Below are 13,352 nucleotides of genomic sequence, written 5' to 3'. Positions count from 1 at the left end.
CTTTGAGATGATCCCCTTCATTTTACAGATGAGGAAAGTCCCAGACTTTCCCAGCATCCCAGACAGCGGAATGGACTCACCCCAAGCAAGCCAGTGGCAGAGCTGGGACACGAAACCCACACCGGCCGATGCTCAGCCCATTGCTCTTGTTTTCACAGTATGCAACATTGATCAGCACCAGATGAGGGAATGAGGACAGCTCTGGGCAGAAAGGAGGAGGGAGTGGCTGCTTTGGACCATGGAGTATTTAGAGGCATAGACCCCAGAAAGAAGCAGTTTTAGGGAGGAGGTTGGCCCCAGAGACCAAGCCCCTGTTCCTTTTGTAGATTGCTACCCTAGTCCCTCCTACCTGTTGCCGCAACACAATGCAGAAGATGCCTTTTCCAGAACTTTCTCATGAGCCTGGGAGAACTTGGTGTCTGGGGAGCCCCAGGTACCCTGCCCAATCACCTGGTGTCTTGGGGCCTCCTCCTAGTTTTGCCAGGCAATGAGGGTGGGGATGAAGAGAGAGGGAACTGGCTTTCTTCTCTTCCCACCAGTCACTCGTACTCATCAGCACCTTCTCTGGGCCCAACACTGGGCTAGGCCTGGGGGACAGAGCTCGTAGTCAGAAATGAAAAGCTCAGCACACTGGTGAGAGAGCCGAAGGAGACTTGGAAGGCGAGAGCAGGAGGCCTCCTTGACGAAGTGGCCTGTAGGTTAAGACCTAAGAGATAAGCATGAGAGAGTTTGGCATGGGGACCAACATGAGCAAAGGTCCTGAGGCCGAACAGAACATGGCATGTGAGGAATAAGCAGCCTGGCCCTCGACAAAGCTAAGGAAACCCTGCAGACCATGGAGAAAGCTCTAAGACTCAGGCTGAGCCCTGGTCTAATAAAAAGAGCAGTATAATAGCTGGCATTTACTTAAAGTCTACTGTGTGTCACGTATAGTTCTAAGCCCTTTATATGTATTACTATTGAATTTTCACAATGTTCTTGTGAAATAAGTACATTTTTAACCCCCATGTTATAGATGAGGTCCAAAGCTAAACATCTTAGTCTAATTGCAAGACTTTTTGGGTACCTGCCTGTTCTTTGCTCTGGCAGCCCACTTTGGTGGAGAAAAAGAAGTTAATTTGTCACCAGCCTTGGCTTCATCTGGATAGCACTGCCATTTTACAAATGAGGAAGCTGATACTCAGAGAGCAGCAGGACCTGGTCCAGGGCCTTCGTCAAGGCTGGCATAGCTTCCTCTGCCAGCTCATGTTGCCTTCTTGGGTAGCCCTTGGGACAGAGTTGGAGGAGAGCAGCAGAGGAGAGAGAACCAGAAGAACTAAGGCCCAGCCATGGCAGGAGGTAGAGGGAAAGAGGCAAAAGTTTTCCAGGAGAGCTGATCAAAGGGAAAAGTTTTTCAAAAGAGCTGTCCAAAGATGAAATGCTCCACACAGGAGGGAGGGAGCCCCTGCTCACAAGTGTGTAAGCAGAGAATGCCCTGGAGATACTCCATGAGTATGGACCATCTGGAGTGAAACAGACCTACTATGTGATCTGGATGTTCCACCTTTCTTTTTGTTTTTTTCCTTTCAGTTTTATTGAAATATATTTGACATACAGTACTGTATAAGTTTAAAAGGTTTATAGCATAAAGATTTACATACATCATAAAGTGATTACCACAGTAAGTTTAGTGAACATCTGTCATCTCATATAGGTACAAAATCAAATAGAAAAAAAAATTTTTTTCTTATGATGAGAACTCTTAGGATTTATTCTCTTAAAAACTTTAATATACAACATACAGCAGTGTTAATTACATTTATCATGTTGTACATTACATCCCTAGTAGTAATTTATCTTATAATTGAAAGTTTGTACCTTTTGACTACCTTCTTCCTTTCCCCTCCCCTCACCTCCCCCCGGCCCCTGCCTCTGGTAACCACAAATCTAATCTCTTTTTCTATGAGTTTGTTTGTTTTTTAAGTATAATTGACCTACAACACTATATTAGATCCTGCTATACAACGAAGTGATTCGGTATTTCTATACAATTCAAACTGATCACCACAGTAAGTCTAGTTAAGTAAGTCACCATACAAAGATACTACATAGTTATTGACTATTATTCCCCATGCTGTACATTTCATACCCGAGACTCATTTATATTGCAACTAGAAGTTTATATCTCTTAATCTCCCTCACCTATTTCTTTCCTCCCCCTAGCCCCCTCCCCTCTGTCAGACATCTGTTTGTTCTCTTTATCTATACCTCTATTTATGTTTTGTTATGTTTGTTCATTTGTTTTGTTTTGATTGAGATTCCACATATAAGTGAACTCATATAGAATTTGCCTTTCTGTCTGACTTATTTCACTAAGCATGATACCCTCTAGGTCCCTCCATGTTGTCACAAATGTCAAGATTTCATTCTTTTTTATGGCTAATATTCCGTTACGTGTGTATATGTGTATCATCTTGTTTATCCATTCATCTGTTGATGGACACTTCGGTTGCTTCCATATCTTGGCTATTGCAAATAATGCTTCAGTGAACATAGGGGTGCATATATCTTTTCTAATTAGTGTTTTTATTTTCTTCAGATAAATACGCAGGGAGTGGTATTGCTGGATCATATGGTAGTTCTAATTTTAATTTTCTAAGGAATCTCCATACTGTTTTCCATAGTGGCTGCACCAGTTTATATTCCCACCAGTAGTGCATGAGGGTTCCCTTTTCTCCACATCCCCACCAACACTTGTTATTTGTTGCCTTTTCAATAATAGCCATTCTGACAGGTGTGAAGTGATATCTCATTTTGGTTTTGGTTTGCATTTCCCAATGTTTTGTGATGTTGAGCATCTTTTCATGGGCCTGTTGGCCATCTGTATGTCTTCCTTGGAAAAATGTCTATTCAGATCCTCTGCCCATTTTGTAATCTGGTTTTTTTTGAGTTGTGTGAATTCTTTGTATATTTTGAATATTAACTGATTATTGGCTATATCATTTGCAGATATCATCTCCCATTCAATAGGTGGCCTTTTTAGTTTTGTTGATAGTTTCCTTCACCATGTGAAAGCTTTTTAGTTTAATGTACTCCCATTTGTTTATTTTTGCTTTTGTTTCCCTTGCCTCAGGGGACATATCCAAAAAACATTACAAATCAAAGAACATACCACCTATGTTTTCTTCTAGGAGTTTTATGGTTTCAGGTCTTACATTTAAGTCTTTGATGCATTTTGAATTTATTTTTGTGCGTCGTGTGAGAAAATCATCCAGTTTGGTTCTTTTGTATGTAGTTGTCCAGTTTTCCCAGCGGCATTTGTTGCAGAGGCTGTCTTTCCCTGTTGTATCTTCTTGCCTCCTTTGTCATAGATTAATTGCCCACATAAGTGTGGGTTCATTTCTGGTCTCTCTATTCTGTTCCATTGGTCTATGTGTCTGTTTCTGTGTTGGTACCATACTGTTTTGGTTACTGTAGCTTTATAGTATAGTTTGAAATTAGGGAGCATGATACCTCCAGCTTTGTTCTTCGTTCTCAAGATTGTTTTGGCTATTGGGGGTCTTTTGTGTTTCCATACAAATTTTATAATTATTTGTTCTTGTTCTGTGAAAAAAATGCCATTAGTATTTTGATAGAGATTGCACTGAATCTGTAGATTTGCACTCCACCTTTCTGTACCTCATCTGGGAAGTGAGGATGAGTTAGGGGTGAGCTTGAGCATCACATGGAAGGTTGGATGGGTATCTTGTAAGGTCACTTTTGAGTCTCTGGCTCTTTCAAGGGTGAGCCTTGGTCCTTCTCACCCTGGACACTGGGAGAGGAATGAAAGGCTGTAGCCATCTACTCATGAAAGAATAGGGAGTTAGTTACCAAGGATGAGATGAGAGAGGATTGAGATGAGGGGAGTTCTCAGACTGCCAGGGAATGAATGCTTATGAGCAGGTAGCAGCTGCCCAGGAGCCATTAGCATTTGGGCTCTGGAGCCAGACTGCCTGAATTCAGATCCCTACTCTGCAATTTATAACTGTATGGCTTTGGGAGGTCACTTGACCTCTCCGTGCCTGTCTCCTTATCTGTAACTTGGAGAGTAATGATAGCACTTACTTCATGGGGTTATTATGAGGATTAAGTGAATTTGCATACATGACGAAGCTCTTAGCACCATGCCTGGTGCATGGTAAATGCTCCGTAAAGAGCAGCCATCACTCCCTGGGAAAGAGGTTGTGAGCCCCAAAATGAGCATCTGTGCCCCGGGTAAATGCTTTTCTGAATTATCTCTCTCTGCCTCCAAGACTAGCACTCCACTTCTGAGCTGAGGAGGTGGAGAGCCCACGCTCGCGCTCGCTCGTGCTCGCTTGCGCTGCTCGGTGCGATAGCTTTCTCAATTCCCCAGCGGAGGTGTTATCTCCTCCCGGCACAACCACTTCCTTTTCTGAGAAGTAAGCACATCTGTCAGGCTTAGCGTCTTAGAACTAATGGTGGGGGAGGAGGCGAGGGAGGAGAGGCTGGCAGCTGACAGGGGCAGACTTAGAGAAAGATTAACACGAAGTTTGCTGTGAGGATGCTCCAAATATTACCTACAGCCCGGATGGCTTGGGCCCCCCATGCCACCCTCCTCAGCCAGTAACACCAGGGTCACCTTGCTTTACCAACTGCTTTCATCCCCTGGTCTCACTATCACTGCCTTGTGAAGTCAAAGCAGGAGAAACTAAGGCTCAGAAGTAGAGCAGCCTGCTGTGCCGCCCACAGCTGGGCTGGCTAGACTGAGGTGTCGGCCCAGCAATCTTGCAACCCATCTCTTTGCCCTGCCCCACTGAGCCGCCTCTCTGAGTTGCCCACATCCAGGCCCATGTTCCCCAGGGTAGAGGAGAGAGACTGTGTTCCTCTCACATTGCTGAGGCCAACAGCTCCCCCAAGAAAGCCAAGGGAAGTGGACTCCAACCACAAACCTCACTTCTTCCGAGTCTCCGCCTGCTGCTCCCTGCCAAGAGAGTGATAAGACCTCTTCATCTGCCCCACCACCCACCTTCCTGCCATCTCCTTGGGATCTCCTAGCAAGGCCTCATTTGTCTATTCAGCCGGCATTTATCAGCCTCTCCCCCAGGGAAACTGAGGCCAGGAGCAGAAAGTGACTCGTGGCCTGCCCATGCAGTGCTGTGGTGAGGCCGGGTAAGGTACAGTCTTGATGTCCCTGGCACTTTCCCTGGGCTGCTAGGAGCCCCTTCCTCTTCTCCACCTACCTCTTTCCTGAAATAACCAAGCAGGAAGGAAGCAGTGGGCCTGGGCCCTCCAGTGTCACCCTAAAGGAAGGAAGGGCCCGTCTGGCAGAGGTGGTTGTTCTCCACTGAAGCCAGGACGGAAGGGTTTCACTTTCTCTCCTGGCCTTCGTCACATCCTTTTCCTGTGGCACCCAGTTCCCCTTAGCTGGCTAGGGGCCAGAACTCATTCATTCAGCTGGTGGCCTCAGGCCACCTTCTTCCTCCTAGAGGGACTCAGGGCTATAGGCCTGGCCCAGAATATGAACTGGCTTCTCTACTTACCCACTTGGGACAGGTCTCTCAGTATCTCTGAGGCTCGGCTTACCTGGGCTTAGAGTGAGGACCTCCTTCAATAACAGAAGTGCATGCACCTGGCCCATGATGGGGCCTTGAGGCGAATTAATCCTTTTGAAAGTGAGCAAAGTGCTGTGTAGAGGATAGGAGCAAAGGCACTGGAGCCAGATTGTTGGTGCAGGCAACCCAACCAAGTCACCAGGTCACTGTGTGACCGTGGGCAAGTCACAAATCATCTGTGGGCCTCGGGTCTGTCAGCTGTATGCTGGGTTAATAGTAGTACCCACTGGCCGACAGAGCGTAGAGACAGTTAAATAAACTAATCCACAGAAAGGGCCAAGAAGAGTGTCTTGCAAGATAAGTGCTCGGGAAAAGTCAGCCACTGCTGCCGCCACTGAAGAGGCTAGTTCTCTATGGGTGGAGACAGCAGGGACCCAAGATGGCAGGACTGGACATCAGAATGAGCAGGAGGCCAGAACTCAGACAAATCCCATTCCTACCACTTCCTAGATAGAGCTTGTTGGGAAACGCTGAAGCCTCCATCTTCACGTCTGTAGAATGAGGCTCTGATAAATGTTCTGAGGATTAACTGAAAGTAGTCATTCATTTGTTCATCTCAAATAGGTTCATTTAGAACGACACCTGCTATGTTCCAGGTACAGCACCAGGTTCTTGAGGTACAAGTGACAAAAATTACACGCAGTCTAGTGGGGGAGACAGGACAAAAAACAGTCACTCAAGTGAATGTGATTGTGATTGTGCAGGGAGTATGGCCTCCTTGGAGTAAAGCGCTTTAGCTCAGTCCCTGGCACAGGTAAAACATTCAGCTGTGTGATAAAGGTCAGCTGCCATAATAACAGATATTTTATTGTTATTTAAAAAGTGAGGACACTATGGGCTGGAGAATCGAAGTAACCTGCTCAAAGTCACACTGCTAGGAAGAAGCGTGGAGACGTGGGAGGTGAGAGAGGAGAAGGGTGGGGAGTGGAGGACTGACCAGATTCAAGCAGGAACTGCGCTCCAGCCCCTGGCAGGGCGGGTAGTCCGCTGGCACTTGGGCCACTGCCCCAGGGGCACTGCTGTGCCAGCCTTTCTCCTGACTTCTTCAGGGTTGCAGGGGGGCGCAGGATAACCTGCATTGTACAGTTGGCTGTCTCTGGGCAGAGATCTAGCTGAAGCCAGTCTGTGCCTGTCTGGATGGACCCCTGGCTTCAGACATGGTCCTTGGTCCCTGCCTGCACTGAACCCCCAGACTGATGGGCAAGACTGACATACAGAGGGCCTCAACCGAAGGACGCCTCTGCTGTTCCTTCCCGCCTCGGGGCCTTTGCACTTGTTGCTTCTGGTGGAACATGCTCTTTTTCACCCGAGATTTTTAGTCCTCCCTTGGCCACTGCCACCTAGTCATTCAGGTCTCAGTTTAAACCTCGCTTCCCCAGAGAGGCCTTTTCTGGCCACTCCACCTACATTAGTCCCCTGGTATTCTTTATCACCTGCCCAGGACTTAACTGTCTTCAAAACCTCATCATATCTGAAATTGTCTTGCTTCTTATTCTCTCTGCTTACCACTGGGACAGTGTTTCTCAACCTTTTTTCTCTTCACCACTTCCCACGAAGGAGTCCTTTTAGACATGTTTGTCCTAATTGCCCTGCCGTGACTTTGAATACCACAGCTGTACTGTGATCTCTTTCTGTGCTATGCCCCCTGCCCCCCACCAGTGGAGAATGCATGGACTAGAACATAAGCTCCGTGAAAGTAGTGACCTTATTTGTCTTGTTCACTGCTGTGTCTCCGGTACTGGGCCTGGAGCATGGTAGGCACTCAGTAGTTAACAGTGTGAACGAAGGTCCAAAAACTCTGGGAGCACAAAGGAGACATTCCTCGTGGAGTTGAAGAGGGATAAACAGGGAAGTCTTCTCGGAAGACAGGACTCCAAAGTGGAGTCGTGTAAGCTGAGTAGGGTTGGCTGACTGAGGAAGGGAGGTGTGGGGAGGGTGACCAGTTAAAGGACACAATGCTGGCAAAGGCACAGGGGCTTGAAACGCTCTGGAGTGTGGGGCTGGGCCACTTCACGCATGTGGCCAGGACTGTTGGTGGGAGGACCTTGAAAGTGGCCCCCACCTTAGCTTCTCCTGGGGACCCTGGTTCTTGTCTCGCCACTCTGAAGGGCCCCGATGCTAGAGGGTTGAGTCCAAGCTCTACCACAAACAGGCTGTTTGAAACTGTAGAGTGCGCAAATGGGTTGGCCTTGTTGACTTGGGGGTCTGCCAGCCTAGGAGTCCACGGTTCTCCCATGGAGGTCATTAGCCACTGCCTGTCCCCAGTGGTCCTGAAAACCCCACATGGATCCCATGGTAGTGGTCACAGCTACAAAGAGAAACTTGCCCCACTTTTGCCCTAACCCACGCTGAGGATAGGTCTCCTGAAAGCCTCTGTGACATCAGAGACCTCCCTACAGCCCACTCTTACGCCTGACCCCCTGTCCACCACGCCAGCTCTGGCTCGCAGCAGTGGGGGCTTATCTCTGCTTTTCCAGACCAGGGCAGCTCCGAAATCCTGTTTATTTATCCAGAGCAGGCGCCCGCTGAGAAAATGGCTGTTTGTTTCCAAGTGTGTCGTGTGAACCGTGGGCTAAATATACCCACACCACTGCCTCCCCGGCACCCGCCCTGGAACAGCACGCCCCGTTTTGCTCTTGCTGTCTCCGCAAAAGCAATCCCCAGAATCCTCTCTCCCCCCTCCCTAGGAGAAGGAGCTTCTGAAATGGAGATGAAGGTTGTCCAACCGCGAATGCATGGGGGCGGGGTGCTGGGCAGATCAGAGCCTTGTCTCTGTGGCACCGACAGGAGAATGTTCCCGCCACCCTAGAATAACTGTTCCTGCACAGTGAGTGCTTTGTGCCTTGCAGGGGCAGGGCCTGTTTACTCCAGCTCAGCCTCAGAGCCGAAAATTTCCTGTGGCTGCCAGCCTTCTACTTCAGGAAAGTTCCCATCGAGGGAGCCAGGCCTTTCCCACTTTGGCTGCAACCCAGTGTCTCTGGTTTCTTGTGGGACAGTTGGGCCCCTTGGGTTAACCCAGAGCCTTCTGGCCATGGCCTCCCTCTCCCATGTTCCCCACAGCCCGGGACTCTCCCTCATCACAGATGAATCTTTTTTGTGACTTCACCTGGGCCTACTTCACTTGGGACCAGAAAAATTTTAATTCCTGTAAGAATTTTCTGGTCTGCCAACACCGATGGAGGCTAACCAGGATGAAGGCCAAAGAGTAAGGACGCTGGCTGCTGCCCCTGCCCCTGCCCTTCTCTCCCCAGACCCAGGGCTCCACCTCCACTGCAGCCCCCCACACAGGGAAGTGTCCTGCTGTAGCAGCACTTGGGTTGGGGCCAGGCAGTCCTGGGTTTTGATCTAGCTCTGCCACCTGTTAGCTGGGTGACCCCAGGCAAGGTCTTTCTGACTCTAAACCTCAGTTGTTTCACCTGTGAAATGGGGCTCAGATCGCTACATCTAGGGATTCTGATGAAGGTGAAGTGGGATGACAAAGTCTGGCACTTAGAAGACATGTAAGACCTTTGTTCTACTCATGTATTTATTGAGCACCAACTATGTGCCAGACACTGTTCTGGGTATATAGAAACAAGACAGACTCTCTGCCTCATCAAGCCATGACTACTGCAGGAGACAAATCAAAACAAAGACCAAGGGTAGGCTCTGCTTCTGAAAAGTGCTGAGAAGGAAAATAAAGCAAGGTAAGGGGATAGGTAGAGAGAGATCAGGGTGGTGGGTACCATTTTAGATAGGGTGGCCAGGGAAGGCATCTCTGAGGAGATCACATTTGAGCAGAGTTAGGAGTAAAATGAGGGAGCCTGGGGTCAAGTGCTCCAGGCAGCAAGGGCAGCAGGTCCCAAGCTCAGCGGATGTTCAAGGAACAGCAAGGAGGCCAGTGCGACTAGAATGCAGTGTGCAGTGGGGAGGGGCCGGGTCCTACCAGACCTCGCTGGCCGTGGTGAGGACTTCATTTTGTGTGTGATGGGGAGCCTTGGAAAGCTTGAGATGGTGGAGTGACATGGTCTGAATGGTGGGGTTTTCCCCACCTGCCTGCCTTCCCCTCCCAGTGCCTTTTCCCCAGTAGATGATGAGCTTTCTGGAAGGGCTCTGGCTCATGCATCACTGCTACCTCCCTAATGGTTTAATAAATGTTACGCATTCTTTGAGTCAAGGTGGCAGCTCAGTGCGCATGGCCCTCTGCTAGGTACCAGGGACATGAACAGATATGACGCTGGCTTTCTAAGTGCAAGGGAAAGCTGTTGGTGTGCCACGATCTGACCTATGTTTTAAAAAATCTTGGCGTGGAGTTAAGGGGATGTCATCAAGACTAGAAGTAGGGCCCAGCAGATATCACAATGAGCAAACTGGCCAGGTGGGACCTGGGGCCAACCAGAAATGGCAGGCGCTGTCTGAGGGAGCTGCCTGGTGACTCAGCCAGTTGGGCCCAGGTAGAGGTGTGGGCCCACGAAGTGAGTTCTTGGTGGAGAGGCAAGAACACAGTCTCTGGAACCAGCCAGTGATCTGTTCCCTCCCTAGGCACACAAAGCACACTGATTTCTAGGCACCAGGTTTGGATTCTGATTCCACCACAGAGCTGGGTGACCTGATCAAGTCCCTCAGTGCTCAGAGGCCAGGCTTCCTGGTCTGTCAGTGAGGAGAGACAGCATTGCTGAGAGGAATAAAGGACAAATAGGGTGCGAAGCACACTCATTACAGGGTGCTCCAAGCTCCCCTCTCCCTGTGCCACAGGCTGACTCCACCCCAGGCCAGGTCATTTAACACACTGCCCCTCCTTCCCTGTATCACGTGCTTCCCTCCTGACTAGCTTCAGGGAGAGGACTGTTGCTCACCTCCTCCTGGGCCCAGGGTCACACCCCCTGGGGTGGGGGACACGGCCTCATAGACCCCATCCCAGTCCTGCATTGCTGTTACCCTCTCTACTCTGCCCTGCTCTGCCCACCCATCAGTCTGCCCTGGTCAGAGGCTCCCTCCAGATCTGCTCTGCTCCTGAATCACTCTGGGAATTTAGCCCTGGCTCTTTTCTCTCCCTCCTTCCCTCTGTTGCAGCAGTGGAAAGGCTGAGGCCTGGTGGTTCTGCACCACCCTTGGGCTCAACTCCAGGCTCGTCCGAGGCTTCCAGACCACACGTGGTCTAGCTCTCGCTCACCCCTGCACGCTCATCTCCCTTCTCTTCTCCACCCGGCTCCAGCCCCCTGACCTCCTGTCAGTTCCCTGACCCTGCCCATCTCTTTCCCAACTCAGGTTCTGAAGTACTACTTCCTAGCTGTCTGACCTTGGACGAAACTCTTTCCCCACTCTGCACCTGTTTTCTCAGCAATAAAAGGGGTTGATTATTCCCAACTGAGGGTCGGGAAGAAGGGCAGCCCTTAACCCTTTATCTGGCCCAGAGTGAGCATGGACGGCTACAGTTTTTCATTTCACCAGGGCCATCACATGCAGATGGTCCCCCTTTGTCCCAGCCACATTACTGTTGAGGACTCGAACAGCATGTTCCCTTCTCGTCTGTCTCCCTGCAGGACACTTTCGTGGAACTCTACGGGAACAATGCAGCAGCCGAGAGCCGGAAGGGCCAGGAGCGCTTCAACCGCTGGTTCCTGACGGGCATGACTGTGGCTGGCGTGGTTCTGCTGGGCTCGCTCTTCACTCGGAAATGACCAGACACTGACCACCCACTCACCCGCCCACCGCCATCCTGCCCTCACCACAGCCCTCTGTCCAGCCACCGTTGCCCCCAGGAGAACCACTACATGCAGCCCACGGCCACCCACACATCACAGGGTTGGGCCTAGACCTGGTCCCCACAGTTAGTTTTCTAGAATTTACCATGCTTCTGTGAAAGCCGCCTTCCCTGACACCTCAGTTCTCCCGGCCTCAAAACGCGCAAAATTTCCCCAGAATCTGCCCCGTGGAAGCTGACGGGTTTGGGGGGGATTGTGACTGGGGGCTGCAGTGCCCTGCCTGATTGGTGGAACTCCCTGCCCCCTTAGCCTCCCTGAGGATGTTTTCCTGCCAGGGAGCTGGAAAGTTAGAAAACTTTTCCCCAGAAAAAGACTAGATTGCCTTCATTTTGATGTTTGTGGCCTCAGAATTGATCATTTCCTGTCTCTCCCTCCTCCCGGACCTGGGCTCCCCTTCCATTTATCCCCACCCTCCAAGAGCCGCTTAGGGGCCACTTCTGACTGATTAGGGATTCAGACTGCTTGGGATAAAGAAACAAGGACCAGGACCCCCTCCCCACCTCTGGCCTGGCCAAAGTCCCTACCCTCAATCCCAGTGTCCTCTAGAGGCCTCTGGCTGGAGGCCAGCTCCACCTGGGATGGAGGAGCTGTAGCTGCAGGAAGCACCCCATGCCAAAGCTCGGGTGGCCCTTGCAGTTGAGCACCACCCCAGTTCCCTTCCCCTTCCCCTTCCCCTTCCTCGGCTCCCATGACCACGACTGAGGGACCGACTGGGCCCAAGATAGGTGCCCCAGAGCTGTTTTTATGGCCTCAGCTGCCTCACTTCCTGCAAGGAGATCGTCCTGTGGCACCTTTGCCTGGGTCTGCTGCCCATGTGGTTCAGGGGCCTCCCCCCAGAGGTGAGGGGGAGCCACAGGGAACAGCTGTGGGAGCCCTGGGGTCTTCCCTACCTCAGGCAGGAAGGGCAGGAAAGAGAGCCTTGTGCATGGGATGGAGGTAGGGCTGGCTGGAGGGGCCAGTCCTGCCTGGCCTGAACGATTTGTGCCCCACCCCCGTTCAGCCTGGGCAGCCGGGCTGCCAAGGTCAGGGTGGCCTGGCCAGGAGCTCTTCAGGCCTCCCTCTCTCCTCTGCTCCACCCATGGCCTGTCTCATCCCTGTGGGTCCTGGCCTAGCCCTGGCCACCCCGGGCTCTCTGCTGTACATATTTGAGACTAATTTTTATTCCTTGTGAAGATGATATACTATTTTTGTTAAGCGTGTCTGTATTTATGTGTGAGGAGCTGCTGGCTTGCTGTGCGTGTGCACGTGGAGAGCTGGTGCCCGGAGATTGAACGGCCTGATGCTCCCTCCCCTGCCCTGGTCTGGGGAAGCCAGCTGGGGGTCCTGGCTCCTGAGGGGCACCTGTCCCTCCCCCAACCCCCACCCCACACTTGTTCCAGCTCTTTGAAATAGTCTGTGTGAAAGTGAAAGTGCAGTTCAGTAATAAACTGTGTTGACTCGGTGAACAAAGGGCCTGGGCTCTTGTATGCTCTGGGACAGGGAAAGGAGGATATGCTTGGCTGGCAGAAGGGCTGCAGGAGAGCTGCGTACCGGTGCTGGCTCTGCTGCTCTCAGGGGAGGACCTTGGACAAGTCCCTTCCTCCCTCTGGGCCTGAATTTCTCCACCTGTACACTGGCGTTTTATTGAGCACCTGCTGTGTGCTGGGCATTGGGGCTGTGTTTTAACAGGTCAGACACAGTCCCAGCCCTCAGGACCTGACATTCTAGTGGGAGAAACAGTCAAATGGCCACTTGGCAAGTGTTTACTGAGCCCTGCTCTGTGCAGGCACAGTCCTAGGCTCTGGGGATCCTGCAGGGAACAAACCCCTTATGGAGCTTCCATTCTGGTCAGGGAGACAGCCAGATGAATACAAGGATTGCTGGCTGTTGCCGGGCAAAAGTGGAAACAGGGTGACCCTGAGGAGGCATGGCAAGACATGAAGGACCTAGTGGGCAAGGAGGTTCGAAGGAGTCAGACTTGAGATAACATTTTAAAGATAATCCCACAAGATCAGCTGACGTATTGGAGAGAGCTCTA

General features: G+C 50.8%; 1 protein-coding gene across 8 annotated transcripts in view; it reads left to right on the top strand.

Moving 5' to 3' along the window:
• The window catches only part of BCL2L1 (BCL2 like 1), a 51,128-nt gene extending 38,344 nt beyond the window's left edge, over window positions 1-12,784 (top strand). For all 8 annotated transcript variants that reach the window (XM_059038824.2, XM_059038822.2, XM_067014230.1 and 5 more), the window contains exon 3: window positions 11,114-12,784. In XM_059038824.2, the coding sequence (XP_058894807.1) occupies window positions 11,114-11,251 (138 nt within the window). In that variant the 3' untranslated portion in view covers window positions 11,252-12,784. The remainder of the gene's footprint in view (window positions 1-11,113) is intronic.
• The last annotated feature ends 568 nt before the right edge of the window (window positions 12,785-13,352 follow it).

Source organism: Kogia breviceps, chromosome 14, assembly GCF_026419965.1.
Source record: "Kogia breviceps isolate mKogBre1 chromosome 14, mKogBre1 haplotype 1, whole genome shotgun sequence".
Lineage (NCBI taxonomy): Eukaryota > Metazoa > Chordata > Mammalia > Artiodactyla > Physeteridae > Kogia > Kogia breviceps.
This window is presented reverse-complemented; position numbering and strand designations above follow the sequence as displayed.